At 49.1% G+C, this 22,147-nt stretch overlaps 1 protein-coding gene across 10 annotated transcripts in view; it reads left to right on the plus strand.

The window, feature by feature from the left end:
- The window catches only part of LOC135103276 (cAMP-dependent protein kinase type I regulatory subunit-like), a 76,430-nt gene that overhangs the window by 15,986 nt on the left and 38,297 nt on the right, over window positions 1-22,147 (plus strand). Inside the window, exons 1-2 of one of the 10 annotated variants that reach the window (XM_064009361.1) lie at window positions 5,603-5,668; window positions 7,139-7,324. The exons of 1 other annotated variant lie outside the window; for it this stretch is intronic. In XM_064009361.1, the coding sequence (XP_063865431.1) occupies window positions 7,304-7,324 (21 nt within the window). In that variant the 5' untranslated portion in view covers window positions 5,603-5,668; window positions 7,139-7,303. 8 more of the 10 variants (XM_064009370.1, XM_064009353.1, XM_064009347.1 and 5 more) reach the window with 8 other exon arrangements.

Below are 22,147 nucleotides of genomic sequence, written 5' to 3' on the forward strand. Positions count from 1 at the left end.
AATTGTTGTGGCGTCTTAGAATCGGTGAGTCAACTCCTGTATCTCGCACACTGTCTTGGCTCTCTTGTAAACTTCAAAACTTCACTTTTATTTTATTTTATCTTGCCCTTGTTTGGAAATTTGTTTATATTTTCAATTTAATGCAGCGTTAGTTCACTTGCCCAGTCAAATGTAAGATTTTTACCTGAAAGTTGAGGTATCTTGTGACTCCAATGTTAACAGGTCAGTGTGTATGTGGGCGAAGGGGAGGGAATGTCAGGCAAGTGTCAGGAGGCCGTGCTGGAATATTTACTCGGTAGACAATTCTGCTCGAGTGGTAATGTTCAGTTCGATACGTGTGCGCGATAATTTTTCCCGCATTGTTTCGTCACCACGCTCCACCACCACAAAGGACCGCTCGTAGTGTGAACAGGCTTTGGGTGATCGTGTAGTCAGGAAGGTGAGGAGAGAACCCAGCGCACGTGTCTTATCTCCCAGTAAATCACCTTCTGGAAGATCCTTGTTGGGGGCGACTCATAATCAGTAACCTGGGTGACAGATGCTGCTGCTCGTCTGGGTTGACTCCCCTCCACGCCGGTCACCCAACACCTGTCACGGGCTTACCGTAGCGGGATGGAAGTCAATGTTTGGGTTCGTCACATGTGGAGGTGCATTATTTATTTATTTTCACGAACTTTAGTCGTTATCGTGTCCACAAAACATTAGTGTGCGTGTGCCTGGCGTGACTCAGTCCATCTGATACACCACCTGAGCTTAGCGTAAACCGGACACCTCCGAGAATGGCTTCCTTTCGTCCCCAAGTTGTAGTGTCGCGTCTCCTCCAACTGGTGCATCACGTGGCCCGGTTACGCACACACTCCACGCCCACGCCCCGGCCCTTCATTACAACCTGCCCCCTGTACACTGTAAGTCCATTTTCAGGTGTGCATCTGCTTCATAAATCATTATTTGGCATGGAGAGAGAAAGTTTGAGGAAGACGGCCCATGAACCGGTAAAGATTCGCCGCGCGGCTCTCCTGACCACGACTGGCAGTGGCTGTGTGGGGAATGGTGGTCCGTCTTTTTCCTCACTGTTTTCCATGAGAGGAGAGCAACTGAGACTTGCTACCAACTAGCCTGTTTATATGTGTACATGTTTGTTGTTGTTATTATTATTATTATTATTATTATTATTATTATTATTATTATTATTATTATTATTATTATTATTATTACTATTGTTATTATTATTATTATTATTATTGTTATTATTATTATTATTATTATTATTATTATTATTATTATTATTATTATCAGTGTTGTTTTTGTTGTTGTTGTTGTTGTTGTTGTTGCTGTTATCATCATCATCATCATCATCATCATCGTCATGACAAAGGCAATTTTAATTAAGCTGACGTTCATTTAATTCACTGTATTGTAACCGTGTGTGTGTGTGTGTGTGTGTGTGTGTGTGTGTGTGTGTGTGTGTGTGTGTGTGTGTGTGTGTGTGTGTGTGTCAAGCGTGGGAGACACACAAGTGATGCCAGGCTAGTAATCCTCTAGGAATGTATGTGGTGTTGCTCAACATTTATATATTAGTGGCTAAGGTATGGAAGCCGATGAATTGATTGAATCTACGTCACAAGTGCTGCGCCAGGCGTGGAGGCGTCTTTTCTGGGATGAGCAAGACGTGGGTGTGGCTCGCTAAGGCCACCCACTTGTGGAAGGACGTCGCTCCTCGCATATTCGGAGGTCACTCAGGGAAAAGAAAACACTAATGAAAAGCAAGATCAGTGTCTAGTTATTGTTAGAGCTTCAGGCGATCCTTACAGCAGCGTTATGCTGCTTCAAGTTAAGGCGATCGTTGAATGTGTGAGGTCAAACGAGAAGACATGGCAACGACAGTGATTTAAAGTTGCTGCTAGGCTGACTAAGCACTTGGGAATCCTGGAAACTGCCAAGGATGCATCTTTTTCCATCCTTGTTCCCGTTGCTCGTCCCAGTTTTGACCAAGAGTGATCCTGCTCCATAAGAATCTGTATGACAATTATTCTGACGGGAACCACAAACTGGTAACGATCCTTGCCTCCTGTCACAAACATGCGTAGCTCCTGAGGCAGCAAAGACGCACTGATGACTCACGTATCCAATACCACCAATAAGTACAGTAGATCGACCAGTAAACAGAAGAAACAGTGCATGGGTGAAGCATTATGTTGCCCCCTGTGGCATCATGGCACAGAGGAGCAGCACGCTGAGGGCCGCTGACCCTTATGTAGTGTGGTGGGTTTGTAATTAATGGATGGTATGTAATTAGTGGCAAGGAGACATCTTTTATTTTATTTTATTCATTTATTTATTTTCTTTTGTTTTGTGTGTGTACTTAGTTGCAAGATATTTATTGTTGAAGCTTTGCGATTTTTTTTTTATTATTCTGAAAGGATTTATTTATATTCTTAACATTTTTTAAGCCTACCTCTTGTGGAAGGAGAGGACTCTCTCTCTCTCTCTCTCTCTCTCTCTCTCTCTCTCTCTCTCTCTCTCTCTCTCTCTCTCTCTCTCTCTCTCTCTCTCTCTCTCTCTCTCTCTCTCTCCCCTATCAATGTCTTTTCTTTCTTTTTCCAGTAATGTAGGATAAAAATGTGTGACGTAGTTTTTTTTTCTCTCCCTTTCACAGTAACTGACCTCACGACCGTGCTTCTTCATATGAAAAGACACTTAATTTTGTCATATACATCCGTGCATTTTGGTAATAATATTGATTGACTGATTGACTAATTGTATGTGTGTGTGTGTGTGTGTGTGTGTGTGTGTGTGTGTGTGTGTGTGTGTGTGTGTGTGTGTGTGTGTGTGTGTTTCCAGTGTGGAACTGAATGGCTCACAATGTGTACCGTTGATAAGAGGGTATCAGAGTTGCCGTGCTGGTGTGTGCTTCGTGCTCACAGTCTTGCCGGGTTTGCGGTGCGTGATTGTCCTCCAGCGAGGCTCATCGTTTTCACTCAAGTCATGGTTTTGTCGCTTCAGTGTGTTTTGTCTAGTGTGTTATAGTCACAACATGATCCGCGAGCCTCCGCTGCTACCTCAGCGTTGTGTGCGGCCTTTCATCACCCTCACATTGCTAACGCTACACCGTAGGAGATACTTGATGTGTGCTTCTGGAAGTTACTTAATCCTAGGCCAAAATTCATGTTGAAGACAAAATTGGAGAAGAGAATGTCATGTCATGTCATATCCAAAAGCACGATGTTTGAGGTGTTATGTGTTGACCTTCACGCTCCAACGGCAACACAGGAGGTGAAGTGGGAATCAAAAGTTTACTGGCGCAACTTTGCAAAGATTGGCACAATGCCGTGAGTCATGGAGAAGTTTAGAGGAAATGTGTTTTCATCAGTGGATGTTGAGTGACGTGCTGATGATTGTGATGATGACTGTCAAAACATAAGTACCTGGCATGCAGCTTCCTTGGCTTCCTTGGTGTTTATAACTCGAGAATGCGTTCATGGTTCTCACATTTTTGGTACAGTTCGTAAGTGGCTGTTTAAAGTTGTTTACAGTGAAGAGGAAATCGAACGGAAGCGCGTCCCAGCGTGGAGGCTGCCAGCACTCGTGGTGGGGGGCGGTGCTGCGAGCCTGTCTGGCCTGCACTCACTAGTACACGTTTTTCAAGCGTTCACTGGCTGAAAACTTAGTCTCTGTGTCTCTTGGGTTGTGTTTAATGTGGTCAGGGAATATTGCCTTTCAGCCACGCCTGCTGATGCCCTCTTGCTCCTGGGTTTGCACACACACACACACACACACACACACACACACACACACACACACACACACACACACACACACACACACACACACACACGCACACACACACACACACACACACAAGATTGCTGTAGTGTAAGCTGTTAAGACAAAATTTAATGAATGTTCAGGGTTGCATTCATTTTTAATTCGAAAGTGTGAAGAGACGCGTCATGAAGTGTGTTGTCACCGGCGGTGTCACGCGTCGCCTGCGGCAGAATGAGGCTCAGTGACTCAGTTGCGCAAACGCCCAAGTCATCCCTTCCACGGGTGAACTTTCTTCGTGGACTGACGTCTTTCTTTATTTTTGTGAGGACCTGCTACCCGACTTCATTATAGATAAATTGAGAGAGAGAGAGAGAGAGAGAGAGAGAGAGAGAGAGAGAGAGAGAGAGAGAGAGAGAGAGAGAGAGAGAGAGAGAGAGAGAGAGAGAGAGAGAGAGAGAGAGAGAGAGATTGTCATGGTCCTGCGGACGCGGACAGCGCATAGTCGCACATTCCCGCACCGCGAGGCCGCTTTCCCCGCCGCGGCCACAAAAATTGATCGATCTGTTGGGTACGTGGCGGCGGGTAATTAATATTGGGATGCGTGCTTATGAGAGGGGGGTGGTGGCCTGGCTGGGCGGCAGGAGGTGATGAGGCGCCCCGAGAATCCTCACCTGGACCTCGGGAGTCATGGACATCACTAGCATGAGCTGCACTGCGCCAGCTGATGAGCTCAGTTTTGCTGCGGCAGCGTGACGTCAGCGGCTCCACCGTTGGGCTGCACAAGGGCGAGATCAATGCGGGCGGCCCCTCGCATCCGCAACGAGCCTCATCTCGCTCAGTCAGCACAGCTTTTTCCCCGGAGGGTGCTAAGGTAATTCCTACTACGTCTCTCGCATCGCCACGCTGCCACAAGCGCACCGGCCTGTGGAGGCGCGTCACGTCACATCCTGCAGGGGTTCATCGCGTCCGGGTGAATCTGATCCCCTTGCTACCTGTGCTCTATGGCGCCACTCATGTGCGGCTGATGTGCACGGTGGCCCTGTGGCCTCGTGCAGGGACGCGGCTCTGGTTTAGGTGGCACAGTGCACCTTTTTGTTGCGTGCGTGACTTCACCACCCCGAAATTAGTCTCATCTACTTCATTTAGCTTGGCTCCGTTCAGTCTCTCTCTCTCTCTCTCTCTCTCTCTCTCTCTCTCTCTCTCTCTCTCTCTCTCTCTCTCTCTCTCTCTCTCTCTCTCTCTCTCTCTCTCTCTCTCTCTCTCTCTCTCTCTCTCTCTCTCTCTCTCTCTCTCTCTCTCTCTCTCTCTCTCCCCAAAGCTTTGCAGGACTGGATGATTGTGCAACCTCCCAAAGTCCTTTGCTGTATAATTAAGACGGCAAAGTTTTCTAGCTGCACGTATTCTTGAGCCATTTCAGCATCATGAGTGTCATATTATTTTTAAACCAACATTAAGTCTTCGAGTATTTAGTATATTTAGTTTAAACTCTTCTGTCACATACTTCCATGTTGCGAACAAGTTTAAGGCACTAAAATACTCGTGACTTTATCTTGACTTTAATATTATGCTGAGTTATAGGGTATGTTTTTAGCAGAGTGCTGGCGGGAGGGAACTCCGCGCCGCATAGACGCGATTTGTGATGTTCCTGTGCGACCCCAGTGGTATGCCACAGACCGATGTGGGGGGAGGAGAGGTTATCGCCTTTCCTCCGAAGGGCAAGAGTGATAAAGAGCGACTGGAGTCTCCTGTCGCAGCAAGTTGTGGCCTTATTCAGGAGTGATGGCGGGAGGCGGCAAGAAATCCCGCGTTGGCATCCGGTTGATTTTATGGTCCCAGTTACCGCCGGGTTCTCTTGGGTGTTAGTCTTTGGCTTCGCTGCAGGAGGAGAGACCCGCGACGAGCTGTGCTGTGCCCCTAGTAACCCTCGCTGTAGAGTGGCAGAAGGCGGTGATGTGCCAGTTCACGCCGCCGGGAAAGTCTTGCCGCACACCGTGATGTGTGGTGTGGTGCGTGTGTGGAATAAGTGGCGTGTGCCGGGAAGCGTGTCGGGGTGACTGGGGCGTCCTGAATCCGAGGAGTCATGTGCCAGTAGTCTGCCCTCGACCCTCGCCGGGCCAGCACGCGCCGACTGGCTCTTGATCACGCCCCCTCGCTTCTCGCACCGCGTAATTTCACGTCATTACCTCACTTGTTATTGCCTCGATAATTTATCTTGGTGGACACTCCCATTGCAGACGCTTTGACAGTTAGCGCCGCACGTAGCAGGAGGGTCTGCGTCCACTATTTTCTGTGAACGTATTGAAACCGTGGATGAAATCGTAATTGTATAATCCTCCAGTTGCACCTAATTGTTTTGTATTGTATTGAAGGGAACCCAGGTTCACCTCTTCCTCACTGATTGACTTTGACAAAGGAAGTACCCGGTGGCGCTCAGTGTGGTCACAGGAGCGGACGCGGAGCCTCGTGGTGGGTAGAGTGCTTCACATGGGTGCCTTTCAGGTGCTCAAGAGGTTCCATCCCTCCTCTTCTCTGATGTCGGTGTTGGCGGCGGCCCGGGGAAGGCAGGCGTTGTGAGCCTTGAGTGGCCGGGCAGGTCAAGTGGCCATAAGAGACGTAACCGGTCCAGCGTTCCTCCCTCTCCCTCCCTAACCTTGCATTCCCGCCGCCTTACCTCGTGCGCGCTATCTCTCGCTGTGGAAGGCTGAGGCTGGGGTGTCGGGACCGTGCTGTAGGTTAGTCATAGGCTACCACTGATGGTTATCGTGGCGTGTTTGTGATCAGATGGCAATGAAAAAAACAACAGCCGCTTTTGTGAGGCTTTAACGTTTTCCCGGTGTTGGGTACTGTCTGTGAAGCCTGTTGTAGTGTTTTCCTCATTCCTGTAGAGTGAGATGAAAGGCGACAGTAACAGTGATAGTACTTAGTAAGCCAACTAATGCTCGTTGTGGGGATCGCCCCTCATCCTGTGTGGGGAGGCAGCGTGAACTCACCCGTCGCACTGCCAGAGAAATTTTAACCTCAGCTGTTGTGGATCGCATTGTGGCATAACTGTGTGTGTGTGTGTGTGTGTGTGTATGCGCGCGTGCGAGTCAGAGAGAGAGAGAGAGAGAGAGAGAGAGAGAGAGAGAGAGAGAGAGAGAGACGCTTGTTATATTATGAGTTAGTTATATCAGTTGATCAGTTCGGCTGGTAAAGGGCGGACGGCAGGTGCAGCCACATACGCGGCGGCTGTAGCGAGCGATGTACTGACGCGGTGGCCGAGGCTGGCGCTCCTGTGATGCACGACGCGAGCCACACCACAGAGTAATTACCGGGACGGCCGAGAGACCTGACGTGTGATCCTAACCTCGTGCGTGTATCATCCCCCGTGCAGGTGAATAGAGCCTTAATTACAAGTGCCTTCAAGAACTTAATACCCTGAGTGGAAGTGAGCAGTGACGGAGTTAAGTCGGCCCGTTTGGCGTCTTGTCCCACTGGCCGGCCCTTGTCAGTAGCTGGTTGAGGAGAAGTGGTGCGCGAATACAGGCTGGCAGACACCATGGGCAACTCAGACAACGAGGTGAGTGGCGGGATTGTTGCACCAGTAGAGTGTACCATTGTTCCGGGATGGTGTGCTTGTGCTTAGGGACAGTCGCCGCTTCAGGTCCTGCTGGGTACGCGGACTGGGACGTGGAGGGAAGGGGCGAGGGCAGGGTGGAAAGAAAGCCCAGTAGTGCTGCTTGTAAGTGATGGATGGGGCTTATCTTGACCGTGCCGGATGTGGTCATGCTGTCAGGATGCCTGCACACACACACACACACACACACACACACACAAACACACACACACACACACACACACACACACACACACACACACACACACACACACACACACACACACACACACGAAATAATACAAATGACTATAGTGCTTATCCAAGGAAAGCCGTGTCTCGTAGTTTATTCAGTCGGTTGTGGTAAATGTGATGCTTGACGGAGGCGAGGAAATGAAGGAAGGCAGGCAGTAGTGGCAGACAGTGGCCATACCCTCCTCCTCCTCCTCCTCCTCCTCCTCCTCCTCCTCCTCCTACTACTACTACTACTACTACTACTACTACTACTACTACTACTACTACTACTACTACTACTACTACTACTGCTGCTGTTGCTCTTTCCACCTCGTTTCATACACCTACTCACACAGCTGCAGGGAGTGTGTACTGACATTGGCTGTAGAGCTTGGGGAAGAGCAGCTGCAGGTCCTCCCTCCCCATCTCCCTCACCTCCCCCCCCACCTGCACCGAGCGATTAAGTGTCCAGAGAGGTGCTACGTGTTTGTGTGTGTGTGTGTGTGTGTGTGTGTGTGTGTGTGTGTGTGTGTGTGTGTGTGTGTGTGTGTGTGTGTGTGTCCTTGACTTAAATGCACAGTGCGTCGTATATACAAGTTTATGTGTGCTGCCCCAGTCTCCTTGAGGGAAAGACAATGAGGAGCCTTGGAGGATCTTGTGAGTCATGACTGCTGACATAAACCTTCATATACCCGACATAAAAATCAAGATGTTATAGTTTACGATGTCATAACCTTTGATACACATCCGTCTCGAAATAATTTGGATGTTTGGTGTCAATTTTTAGTGGGATGTTAGGCTGAGGAACAGGAGAGAGTAGGTCAGTCCGTCGGTCAGTTTTAATAGAATGCAATAGAGAAATAGATAAGAGGAAAGTGGCATGATATGGCTTCACTCACGATGATTGGTAGTGTAGTTACGTACGTGGCGTGGCGAGTTAGTAGCCGTGAAAGCAGCGGCACGAAATAGCGAGTGATTACGCTCAGCACGACGGCGAAGACGAGGTACTGAAATTAGTGGAAAGTGAACGCGAAAGAAAGCTTTCAACTCCACTAGTGGCCGGTGTTCAATAACACCTGTAATGGGGCAGGTGGGGGGCGCTCCCACGCAAGGGAGGCATGCACACTCACTACACGGCCAGGCTGAGGCCACTGTAGTGCGAGACTTGAATCAGGAAAAAGAACGTGTGTGTGTGCGTGTGTGTGTGAAAAGGTAATAGGGAGCTTTGGGTGTTGTGCTGGTGCTTAGTGAGGGAGTGTGGAATCCTTACTAACAATACGGCGTGAATGATAAGCTGGTGTATTTACTTGTTTGTATTTTTACAGGATTGAGTTAAGCTGGCACTGTCCCTCTTTTTGACACCAGATTACGCTGGTGTTGTATTTATTTGTGTGCATCTTGACACGATTGAGTAAAGTTTGCAGTGTTCTTTGTAACACAAAATTGTTGTTTTCCTTAAATTTGTTATTCTAACTGGAGATTGTATTTGCGCACATTCTTATTTCTCTTTCTTGTCTAATTTATTTATTTTTTTTACAGTGCCGTCTTAACGTTAAATGTCTGCTGTCTTTTTTTTTTTTTTTTTTTATACACTTTTGTAAACCATAATCGTATTTGTGGTATTGAGGTGGCTGTCGCTGGTGTGGTGTTGTCAAGATGTTACAAGTGATTTAGGGAGACTGTGGGTGGAGCTCTGGTATCAAGATATTTTGAGTTACCCAGGGAAGTTTGTCGCTGGTGATGTGATGTAAGGATGCTGTATTGGGTTGCTGAAGGAGATCTGTGGCTGGGGTCGTGGCGTCAGGCTGCTGCTTCAGGTTACTTTACGACGGTTCTTGCTGACGTGGTTGTCAAGATTGCTTTGGGTGACTTAACCCTTTGACTGCCACCTGTTACACCTTTCCCTAATCACTAATCACTCAGGCATATATATTTACTTGTTCTACAGCCACATCCAATCTTTGACTTTTTGGGGGAAAAAATTGCAAAATGTAACCTTTTTCATTGCTAACTTTCTTGCAGATGCTTGTAGAACTTCACGCCTTGCTTCTGATGCTGCTAATTGTTTCGTGTCGCAGTGAATGGGTTAAGGAAGGTATTCGCTGGTGTGATGTGGCAAGAAAGTGTGTAAGATTACTTGAGACAGTCTATCATGGTCTGGCTCGTCGATTAGAAACACCACGTTCCGCTAACCCCATTTAGAGGTGTGAGAAGGGGCGCGGGGTGGACGGACGGGAGAGCCGGGAAGCGTCACCCACATCTGACAAATGACGGGAGGTATATCAGTAGAGTTATGGCCGTGTGAGTAGCCAAGGTGGAGTGGCTCAGATGATGATGGATAACTAGGATTAAATGGATGACTAGTGACGACAAACCACCAGGAACGACCAACTGCCACTGGCGCCCTAGATACTGGGGGTCAGGTAACCGTCTGGCAATTGGTGCGTCTGTCTGCGCTGGTGATGACACGATAGGTAGATGAAGGGAGTTAGTCAGTCTGTCTTCTGGGAGTAGTCTGTCAATTGGTCCGTCTGTCTACGCTGGTGATAACACGACGGACAAGTGAAAAGGAGGCAGTCAGTCTGTCTTCACGCTGATAACACGACGGACAAGTGAAAGGAGGCAGTCAGTCTGTCTTCACGCTGATAACACGACGGACAAGTGAAAGGAAGCAGTCAGTCTGTCTTCACGCTGATGACTGCATGAGTGATGTAAATAAAACAAAGATACGTGAAACGAGCTGTAATTATAATGGTTATCATACAAGAGAGAGAGAGAGAGAGAGAGAGAGAGAGAGAGAGAGAGAGAGAGAGAGAGTGAGTGTGTCTGTGTGTGTGTGTGGCTCATCATCTTTCCCAGAGCTGTCGGTCGGAGTGCATTTCCTGATATCTTGGAGGGTGACAAGGCTGAAGGAAGATGGCTATTAGTCGCCAGGGTTTGGTGGAAATTCACGGTGGTGGTGGTAGTGGTGGTGGTGGTGGTGGTGGTGGTGATGGTGGTGGTGGTAAGGTGTCAGGAAATTGTTGTGCCCTTGAAACATTCTGCCGACAGACTTCCAAAACTTTCTCGAGGGCACGGAAAGGAAAAAATCGTAGTGAAGGTAGTTTGAGAAATTTCTGTGGCCCAGTTTCTTTCTTTCCTACTTTCTTTTCCTTCCTTCGGCATTTCTTCCTGTGTTTCTTTATCATATGTATTTTAGAAAGAGAAAGGTAATGTAAAGGCATCACACAACATGCACAAGAACACACAACACGTCTTTTTTTTTAAGGACACCTTCCGTCACAAGATAAATACATGAATGAACCAAAAGACCCACATAGTAAAAGGATGAGAAACCTTGTGCACGTATTGGCAGTGAGTGGGTGTGTGGAAAGCAACAGTCCAAGCAACGGAAGCAGCAAGAGGAGGAGGAGGAGGCGGCGGGCGACGACCTGTGCTTCGTGCCACCTTTCTATTATTCACAGTCACCACCTCCACGCTTGCCTAATGAAGCCTCGAAAAGAACCACAACACGTAGACCACTCGTATATATGGCCAAGCACATCACCATGCTCTTAGTTACTTGTGTCAGGGACGGCAGAGAGAGAGTTAAAACAAACACACACACACACACACACACACACACACACACACACACACACACACACACACACACACACCACACACACACACAACACACACACACACACACACACACACACACACACACAACAAGTAGGCAGGCACTGAGCAGTCCTCTTGCACTCCTCGTACTGTACCAGATTTTCACGTTTTCAGTAGCAAGGAGAGAAGTAAGGGGGGGGGGGAGGCAGGGAGTGTCAGGAGCAGCAGTCTCTCGTGGCAGCGGCGTGTACAAAAGGCCTGCCGCTGTGCTTGTCAGGCGTTAAGAGCACAGTGAGAAGCAGCCTCGGCCACCTCATGCATTCACCACACTACTCAAGCCGCGCAGAAAATGACAAACTCTCACGCCTGGTCTTGAGTGGCTGGGTGTTCGTCTGGGTATCTCAGTGCGTGCGTGTGTGTGAGTGAGTGCGTTTCTGCGTGCGGGAAGGTGTATCTCATAGTGTGTGTGTGTGTGTATGTGTGTGTGTGTGTGTGTGTGTGTGTGTGTGTGTGTGTGTGTGTGTGTGTGTGTGTGTGTGTGTGTGTGGATAATTGTTACAGGTTGGGTGTCTGGTATCATTGTGACCGCGCGCGCGCGCGCGCACGCGCGCGCACGCACACACACACACACACACACACACACACACACACACACACACACACACACACACACACACACGGAGCACATGACGTCACTGCTTCTTGGTTCCCAACACCCCCACGTGACTTAAAGCTGCCGTTAGCTGCCTCGTGCTCGCCGGATCAGGAGGGAGGGGGGGGAAGGGCCTGGATCTTGGAGGGCGGGGTGGGGAAGGGCCTGGCGGGGCGGGGCGTGATCTGCTGGACGTGCTAGTCACTGCCCCCCCCGGGATCACACCTTACCAAGTTTGGAGTCTTCCATTTGTAGAGATTCCCTCTCGACCTCGCCATCCACACTTACTGCTGTCTCTGCTCCGTCTCTTCTCTTCTCTTATTTTCTCTTCTCTTCTCTTCTCTTCTCTCTCAGTACTCAGTCACCTTTCACCACAGCATTCTCTTCCTTCACTGCTTGCTTTTCGTGACGTCACCGTGTTAGACCTCCAGCGCCACACGTGCCTTCGTTAGGTGAAAGTGTGTGTAGGAGAGTCTAAATGTCACCACCCTCACTGAAAGACTCAAGTGACTTAATTGAATGAAAAAAGGTGGAGGAAACGCAATTAATCGTACCCCAACCTGCATCACGGTGGCAGCAGTGAATGGCAGCACTGCAGGACTCGCAGCAGACGAAATAAGTAAAAGCTGCCCTTGAAAATGACAAGTATTTTATAGGTATTCGGGAAGCGGTGACTGTTGTGTTGGTTGTTTGGAAGGACAAAGGAAAGAAGCTCCATTGTACTCTACTCTTTTACTTCTAATTATACTCCTGTTTTATTTGAGTAGCTTCAGCCAACTCTGCTAGATATTATACACTACATGTACTAACTGACTAAATATTCCATAACCCGCCTTAGCTGTCAGTGTTTCCTTTTACATGTATGATCTAAATGTGGTCAAGACCGTTTTCTAAAGGTGTCAGGAAGCCGTATCAGGCGGAAGATTAAATGCTTGAGTACTGCACATTTTTCAAGTTTCCTAAAATAAGTAGTGGTGATTAGAATATAATAAATAAATAATACGTAAAGTAAATAAACAACGATATTTGATGGTTAAGTAATGATGATCTTCAGCCCCTTGCTTATAAATAGATATCATCCTAAACAATAAAATCCTCACGGGGTATTCAATAGCATAAAGTGAAACTGACGCCGTGGTATCACTGCGGATCTTATACACTGAGGTCTTTGTTTGGCTAGAGAATAATAAGACATGCTGAGATCATAGACAGGGAAGGCACTTGCGTATACCGGGAACAAGAAGCAGTTTTCCCCGCATGGCATGAGTAGTAAAAAAAGGTGAACATCATATCAGCAGTTTATAGCCACGCGACGCAACAGGAATCGGGTGACAGCAAGATGCAGCTGTGCACGGAGGACTCAATATCATTAAAACTATTTGCATCCGCTCCTGCAAATACTGTCGTAAAATCCAAACAGGAAATTGAAGGAAAAAGCACAAACTGAGAATATTTTAACTTGGTAATCAGGTTGTTAGTGGTGAGTCATGGGGAGCCTCAAAATAACATTAAACAGAATTAAGGATAAGGGTGACAGGTGAAAATAGTTATGTATACTTCGCTTCTTGCAGCTTCCTTTATTTTCTTATGTTCTTTTTTTTAAACCTACAAATGATCTTTAATACGATAGCCACAAGAAAGTTGCAGGAATGGTGACGCTGTTAATACGAGTGCTCAGTGACCTTATACCAGTGATTAAACCGACGCCATTAATGCTCCAGGTGAAAGTCTTGAAAGAGGTGGGTGAATGTAATTAAATAGAACCAAAAAACATGGCAAAATAAAGATCACAAAAGATTGAGTGGGTATCCAGAGAGAGAGAGAGAGAGAGAGAGAGAGAAAGAAAGAGAGAGAGAGAGAGATTAGACTGAAAAATGTGGAGGCAAAACTTAATAAAGATTGGCAGAGTGCCGTGAGTCATGGGGAGGACTTGAGAGGTCTTTGTCCAGCGGTGGCTCATAATGGCTGATTTATGAGGTGTGTGTGTGTGTGTGTGTGTGTGTGTGTGTGTGTGTGTGTGTGTGTGTGAGGGTTAAGAAAAAATATATATATTCATGATAACATACAACCAACTACCAACACTGATTAGCAGTATTTGGATGTGTAGATGGGAGTGGGGACACACACACACACACACACACACACACACACACACACACACACACACACACACACACACACACACACACACACACACACACACACACACACACACACACACACACTACAGATTTACGTTCCCTGCATGGTGAGTGTGAGGGCTCAGGTGTAGTACTCCTTGGCTGGTCGTCAGGTGTGAATCCATTGAACCAATCATGATGTGGCACTGCTCACGTTGGGGTTGGATGGGAGGGGGAGCTCGGGGAGTGTTTGGTGTGCACTGGAGGCGATGGTAGGGGGTGCATTGTAAGGTACGAGCCACCCATTGCTGCTGACTGCTACCCATTATAGTGTGTAGGTTAGCAAGGAAACTGTCTGCTGTCAACATGGGGAGGGTTAGTGTCGCCTCTACTTCCCGTCACCCCCATGAGTTATGCCGCTGTGGCCCGTCAGCAGCCTGGCTAGTACTGAGAACCGATCACCTTCCATCACCACCCATTGCTTGTTTCTCTCTCTCTCTCTCTCTCTCTCTCTCTCTCTCTCTCTCTCTCTCTCTCTCTCTCTCTCTCTCTCTCTCTCTCTCTCTCTCTCTCTCTCTCTCTCTCTCTCTCTCTCTCTCTCTCTCTCTCTAACAATACATACTCTGTTACCTTACATTCTCATCCATCGATGCTTGCTCCTTATTTATTTCATGGAATTTGTTCGTGTGTGTGTTTGTGTGTGTTGAGGAGTACGCGTGTGCACCTGTCTGGTAACAAATCTATACTTGACGTGGTTTGTGGCGTGCAATGCACAACCTACTCATGTGTTGTCCGAGCACATGCACGCACGCCCGCACGCACGCACGCCCGCACGCATTTAGGGGATGGTGTTAAGAGACTTTTGGTCTTTGAGTTTCAGTTTCCCTGCAGCGAAAGAGAGAAGTCTTGGTGAAGCATTGGTGTTTGTGCTTCTTTCAGCTACTGACGCTTGGCCGCACCAGTAAATTGTAATTCATGGGCAATGGTGTAATTACTGCCTGGTGATTCAGTGCAATTAATTTTAACTTTGGTGGTGGAGGGTTAGTCACGAGTACCTGTCAGTGAAGGGCTGGTGTGAGCTTCGTCCTTGATTAGTGTACACCTGTGTGTTACCAGGCCGTCGCCACACTGTACCCCGTGCTGGCCCGGCCACCCCACCCACCCCCGCACTCCGCCCTCAGCCGCGGGCCATTGGCTACCCACACACTGCAAGTGAGGAGCAGAGGAAAAGTGTGCCGAGTAAGACTGGATGGATTGTGGTGACTGAGGGCGTGTGGCTGGTGGATAGTGGGTGACGGGCGGGCGGGTGGGCGGGCGGGCGAGGAGACTGGCTGGCCTGCTGGCTGGCCCACCATTGATCGTGCGTGCCGGAGCCCCGCACCTCCCGCTTATATAATGCCACACTGCTTGGGCTGCACCAAACACTAGTATATAATTGTCTTAGCTCCATGTGGCTTTATCTACCCCGTCTGGATCACGGCACCGTCTGTCATGTACTCAAGGATGGCGGCGGACGCCTTGGGTCTGGGAGGAACGCGTGGCCCGGGTCCTCGTGCCGTGTATCAGCTCATTGAGCGGGTTATAGGTGGCTCAGCCAGCAGTTTCTGCGACAGTTGGTGGCTGAATGGCCTCATGGTGGTAGTGGCGGCGTCCAGTCTCTGCTCTGCGGTGCACCAGCGTGCCTCACACCGCCGCGCCCCAGTGCCTGCACCGCCCCAGGCTGGAGAAGCCGCTATCTCCTGTCCCACTCCTATTGCGTCCTCAAAGTGTCGGTTCTCACAAACACTTCTTTAGGTGACTAGAATACCTATAAGAGCCTCCTTAATGTGCTGCGTTAGAAAATACTGAATGATGTGCGTTGTGTTGCCTCACGTCAACACACACCGAGGCTTTGCTCTTGCTGATTTTGTGCCGTGCAGTATTTCCCCTACACTCGAGAAGTGGCTGGAGTCCGTGTGGTGGTGCGGCGGCATGGTGAGTGCGGCGAGCCTCCCGAAAGGCTTTGTTTAATATGTGTTACCAATACAGGGAAACGATAGGCCGCAGGACACAGTGACCCAGTTCCTGCTGCAGTCTGAGCCTCCTTTAGGGGGTTTTGGGGAGGTTGGGTGGCGGCGCCGGGCCCGCCAGCCGCGGCGGTGAAGCTCTTCCTTTTCTCATGCCTGATGTCCTGTGTCCACATTTTGTTGTTCGTCGTTTGACATCACAGAATGATGTGAAATACCTTTACATATCAGCTGCAACACACACACACACACACACACACACACACACACACACACACACACACACACACACACACACACACACACACACACACACACACACACACACACACCACTGAGTCTTGAGGCGTAACCTCTCCTTCTGCCTGTTTTAATACCTCAAAATGTTAATTGTTTTCGTCATGCGAGACACGAGATAGTTTCTATTTGTATGTGTAGTTATCCCATGTCTTTGTGTAATGTTTGTGTTGCCTCTTTGCAGGTACGTAGCCGTGCTGGCGTGGTGATGGTGAGCAGTGGCTGTGAGTAGTGAGGGTCCCTGGTGGGCTGGGGGTGTTGAGGGTCAGGAAGGGGGCGGGGCTGCCATTCTACCCTTGATCCTCTGCTTCACTAATAATCGATTAACATTATTCATAACGTGCATACACTGAAGGGCGCCACCTGGCCGAGCTGTGTGCGGCAGGGTCACGCGGCCGTCCCTGAGTCGGGACACTATTTTATAGCCACACTGTTTGATACTCGCATCTTTCATTTTTGTTAGTTTTCATGAGACAACTCAATCTGTTATTGACATTCAGTATGCTGCCTGTACTAGAGAGAGCAGGTGGTGTTGCAGTTATGAGAGCCAAGTTGATATTGCAATCGCAGGGTCTGCCACTTGTCAAAGATGCAAAGCCTCTCGGTGGCTGCTGCAAAATAGACACGATGTGAGTAGGATTTAAGAGTGCATCTTGGCGGCCACCACCCTAGCATCTCAATTATTTGGTCACCAGCTCCCTGTGGATCTGGCGAGCAAGGCAGCGAGCACCTTGGGTGGTGGTGAGGGCGCTGGTGTGCTGAGTGGCAGCCGCCGGGTGTGATGTGAAGGTGCTCTGGGTAACGTGATGCGATGAAGAAGCTGACTTTCCTGTACGTTCCTCTACTCTCCCGTGACAGCTCCCTCCCTCGCACAGCACCCGAGGGAGGGACGCCGTGCTGCTGCTGACCTCATTGGAGATGGGGAGACTCCGAGGCTGAAGTATTTTAGGTATACTTGTTAAGAAGACTTTTAAAAGAAATCGATATTCGTTCAGAGGAGCGTGAAGAGCATGTGGGGTGAAGAGGCATTGGTGAGGAGACTGTGAGGGATGACCTGCCCTGTGTTAACGAGACAGAGAGAGAGAGAGAGAGAGAGAGAGAGAGAGAGAGAGAGAGAGAGAGAGAGAGAGAGAGAGAGAGAGAGAGAGTTTCATTATTATTGTAACAAAAATATTGTGTCAATATGTGGGATGCAAGATGAAGTATGTAGCGGAGCGGGTGGAAAGGCAGCGGTGTGGCGCCACCGCCGGCCCTGCCGCTGGGCCCGATGGCACAGGAAATTGTGTTTCCCTGCTACGACCGACCTTCCTGTCCGGCAGCTGTAGGTGGCGAGGGGGACACTTGAGTGGCCTCCCCCGCACCGCCCCAGGAGTACCTGCAAGGGTGTGAAAACCGTCACAGGCAACACTCACCTTCAGATAAGATATTAGAATATTGCGATTTTCTGCAGCATGACAACTCACCCTATTAGTCTTGCTGTGCAGCACTAGGAGGAAGGTGAGCCCGGCAGCCAGGTGATAATGACTTGGCGTTTGTGCAGATTATGTGCCTCACTAGCGAGACAGCACAGCTCGTGGACCCGTTTGTCATGATCCTCGCCACGCCGTGTGGTTCATTTGGCTGCCATAATGCTGGTTTAGTCGTGGTGTGTTTCCAGTGCCTGGGTGAGCAGCGCCGCCTGGGGCAGATATGTGTAGTGTCTCCCTCCTGTAGGGTGTCGCCCTGTACACAAATACTAAATATGTATAGGCCTCTGCCCGGATGTGCGTCGACGTTCGTGTCCAAGATTCGTTTAAGATATGCAAGCCTCGCACCCAAAAGAGAACTTGTAGCTTCGTGTTGTAAAACCAGGGGGAGCTGCCAACGTTTTACCCGACCTGAAGAAACTCCGTGGCAAAAATATGTGGGCGTGTGGCTGAGCTGATAACCGTCATGAGCCAGGCAGGCGGCGGGATGGGCCGTGCTCGCCCTGCGGAAACTCAGCGTCGACAACCTCAAGGAAACGTCGAGATTCCAGCGGGGAATGGGAAAAGCAATCTCACACACGTGGATGGAATGCCGCTCCAGGAACCACCTGCCTGTTACCTGCACAGCCGTGAGTGTCGGCCAGCACTTGTCATTACACCGCCTCTTCCAGGTAACGCGATAATTGCCCACGCACCACCTTACCCCCCAAGGTTGTGATTTCATGGGAATAATCTCGGCCTTACCCGCCCCTTGCCTCGTCCCAGCCAGCGCAGGTGATTGGTGATTATTAAGAGGGGAATGCGTGCCGCTGGGACGTGGCTAGATGGAGATTGGAGGGAGTGAGCCATCAAGTTAGTCCCTAACAGACCGTAGAATTGGCGAAGCGCCGCCAGCACTCGTGAATGATGGACGTGTCTGGCTGTGTCGTGTGTGTGTGTGGGGGGGGGGATTACATTTACGTAGTACATGTCATTTGCGAATGCCCGCCCAGCTTTGTGTTGTGTGGATTTGTGGATAAGAAATTTGTCTGTCACCGTTGCCCATGAACTGTCTTCACTATGGCGCTGCGAGGCGCTGTTCAGACTAGTTTACAACCAGGGCAAGTGTTGAGGCATTTCCTGTCGTCCAGGCAAGAGTGCTGATACCTACCACCACTCTTGGCGTGACGTTAGTGGGCACCCTTACTCCATCAGTCACACTTGCATTGTGGCCGTGAGGAAAAGATTGACAAACTTATGTTGCGAAAGGCCGAGTGATCGTCTGCGATGCAAGTTGGCAGTACAAAGCATCTTGCAGCGCCACAGCAGCAAGGGTCATGGTGTCAAAAGACTCGTCAACACTGGTGACGACCTCAGCTTGGGCCGCGGCTTTGTTGTGGCAGACACTTTTTTTTGTCTACGCCAGCCAACCGCCAGCCAACACAACAGTACAGTGTGTGTTGTGCCTCCCATGTCGTTCGGGTGTGAAGGCTGCCGCCCTTACACGAGGCATAGGTGAGGTGCGGCGTCCTGGCGAGGCGTGGTCCTTGAGGCCTCTTAAGATGGGGCGTTCCAAAGTTTAGAGCACATGCAAATAACAAACTCGTCCTGTTTTCAAGAGTCACTAAGTGTGTGTGTGTGTGTGTGTGTGTTTTCTTCAGTTGTTTCAAGAGTTCAGTGCAGTGTTGTGTTGATCGTGTTATTGTTCTTTTTCGTGTGCGTAATTGTTTATGAGCTCGTTTGAAATTTCGAATGTAGAAATTGTCAGGTTGAAGGAGTTAGTATGTGGTGCATCACATTACCAGGAGACTTACAGCATCCTATAATGGACCTGCTTTATGTGGCAGCCAGTTTTATGTGAATAACCACAAATGCAAATAGCAGGTTTTATTGCAGCGGTGCCAGACTGGTGGCAGCGCGCCTCCTCAGGCATTACATAAAATTCTTTACATCATGTAGTGGTGCCAGCGGCGGCGTCCCCAAAGGCAGCGTGTCCGGCTTAGGAGTTAAGGAGACGTATAGACTTTAATGTGCCCCTTAAACCCGCCGCTTCTTGTAATGGCACGAACACTACACGGTCTGAGGGGAAGATTTCAGTGCTGAACCCGGACCACACTCATTCCTTAGAATTACAGGAAACAAAAGTGGTTCTGGGGTCAAAAAGTGGTTCTTTGTCTGCCTCCATTACTACCCAGAGGGCGAAGGAGTTTTTACGCGTGACTGGGCGGCGCGTGACCAGAGTAGCTGGGCGGCAGATACTCGCACCCAGCCAGAACTTCTTGTCCCGCCGTGCCGCCAGTACCAGTACTTCGGGTATTCGCGTGTGGCTGTCTATCTCAGTGTTGGGGGAGAGAGAGAGAGAGAGCGCTGGAGTAGACGAACGATTTGGTAGGAAGTTATTTATTTTTAAAGGGGAGTGTTGTGAGTTTAAATAACGGTAGTGGTGGTGGTGGTGGTGATGATGATGATGATGATGATGATGATGATGATGATGATGATGATTATATGGAGGATAGGAGAATTAGGTGGGGGGAGGGAGAGAGATACAAAGAGAAGAAAAGAAAGAAGTAAGGGAGGAGAAATTGAAAGGAATCGTTGTCTCTCTCTCTCTCTCTCTCTCTCTCTCTCTCTCTCTCTCTCTCTCTCTCTCTCTCTCTCTCTCTCTCTCTCTCTCTCTCTCTCTCTCTCTCTCTCTCTCTCCAGGGGAATGTGGGTTCGGGGGGAGGGGGAGGGAATGGCAGGAATGCGGGATGGGGCAGGCAGGCAGGCAGGTGGGCAGGTGGTGATGGGAACAACAGGTGAGAGGCCTAAACGAGAGTCAGGAAGTGTGCACGGCTTAGTGGAAGGTTGACACTGGCACCCACACCACTCTCCCCGCCCAGAATACACACACACACACACACACACACACACACACACACACACACACACACACACACACACACACACACACACACACACACACACACACACACACAGAGACAGCACATCACGTACGCATATTATTATAGGAAGTTTGTACTCTCTCTCTCTCTCTCTCTCTCTCTCTCTCTCTCTCTCTCTCTCTCTCTCTCTCTCTCTCTCTCTCTCTCTCTCTCTCTCTCTCTCTCTCTCTCTCTCTCTACACATGTAACCAAGGCTACAAACCACCACCACCACCACCTCCTCCTCCTCCTCCTCCTCCTCCTCCTCCTCCTCCTCCTCCTCCTCCTAGTCCTATTTCTTTTGTCCCCCCCACCCCACAGTTTGATTGACTGCTTCTAGATTGTTATATCAATGATTGCCGCTATTTTTACCTTCATATACTTTTTGCCGTGATTACTGGCGGCGCATGTGTGTGATTTGTGATATTACACCTTCCACTTTACTAACTATTGGATCAATTAACCAATCAATGAATCAATCCTCCTCCTCCTCCTCCTCCTCCTCCTCCTCCTCCTCCTCCTCCTCTAAATACCTCCCCATGTGCATCTATAATACTGAAGTAAACACGCCGATACGGTAATAACTCTCTCTCTCTCTCTCTCTCTCTCTCTCTCTCTCTCTCTCTCTCTCTCTCTCTCTCTCTCTCTCTCTCTCTCTCTCTCTCTCTCTCTCTCTCTCATTTTCACACGTCACGGGCTGGTGTGTAAAGATAATCCTAGCCTCTCTCCTCCCAGCACCTTGAAAATTACCGATCTCTTCTTATCCACGGGCGAAGTAGTGGTTGGGAGAGTGTAGCAGTGTTTGGGAGGGTGTACGAGTATTTGGAAGGGTGTAGAAATGTTTGGGAGGGTATATTAGTGTTTGAAAGGGTGTAAGAGTAGTTTAGGAGGGTGTAGCAATAGTTTGGGAAGGTGTACGATTAGTTTAAGAGGTTGTAGGTGTGTTTGGGAGGGTGTAGAAGTGTTTGGGAGGATGTAGTAATATTTTTGGAAGGTGTAGAAGTGTTTGGGAGGATGTAGAAGTGTTTGGGAGGGTGTAGAAGTGTTTGGGAGGATGTAGAAGTGTTTGGGAGGGTGTAGAAGTGTTTGGGAGGGTGTAGTTGTGTTTGGGAGGGTGTAGTTGTGGTTGGGAGGGTGTAGAAGTGTTTGGGAGGGTGTAGAAGTGTTTGGGAGGGTGTAGGAGTGTTTAGGGGAAGGAAAGTGTGCTGAGCTGCCCCTTCTCATGCAAAAAGGGATGTCATCGTTGTTTATTAAGAGCTGCTGGTTTTGTATGCTCTTAACTCATCAGGCTCCTTCACTTCACCTTTTTTTCCTGCCTCCTCGTTGTTGTTGTTGTTGTTGTTGTTGTTGTTGTTGTTGTTATACTGAAATTCCTCTGAAATCATGTTCTGATAAGCACCGATTGAGTGATTATCTGATAAGTATGAGAGAGAGGGAAAGAGAGAGAGAGAGGGGGAGGGGCGGGGGTGGAGGGGCAGTTTACCTATACCAGGCAGCTCCTAATGG

Source organism: Scylla paramamosain, chromosome 1 (genome assembly GCF_035594125.1).
Source record: "Scylla paramamosain isolate STU-SP2022 chromosome 1, ASM3559412v1, whole genome shotgun sequence".
In the NCBI taxonomy this organism is placed as follows: domain Eukaryota; kingdom Metazoa; phylum Arthropoda; class Malacostraca; order Decapoda; family Portunidae; genus Scylla; species Scylla paramamosain.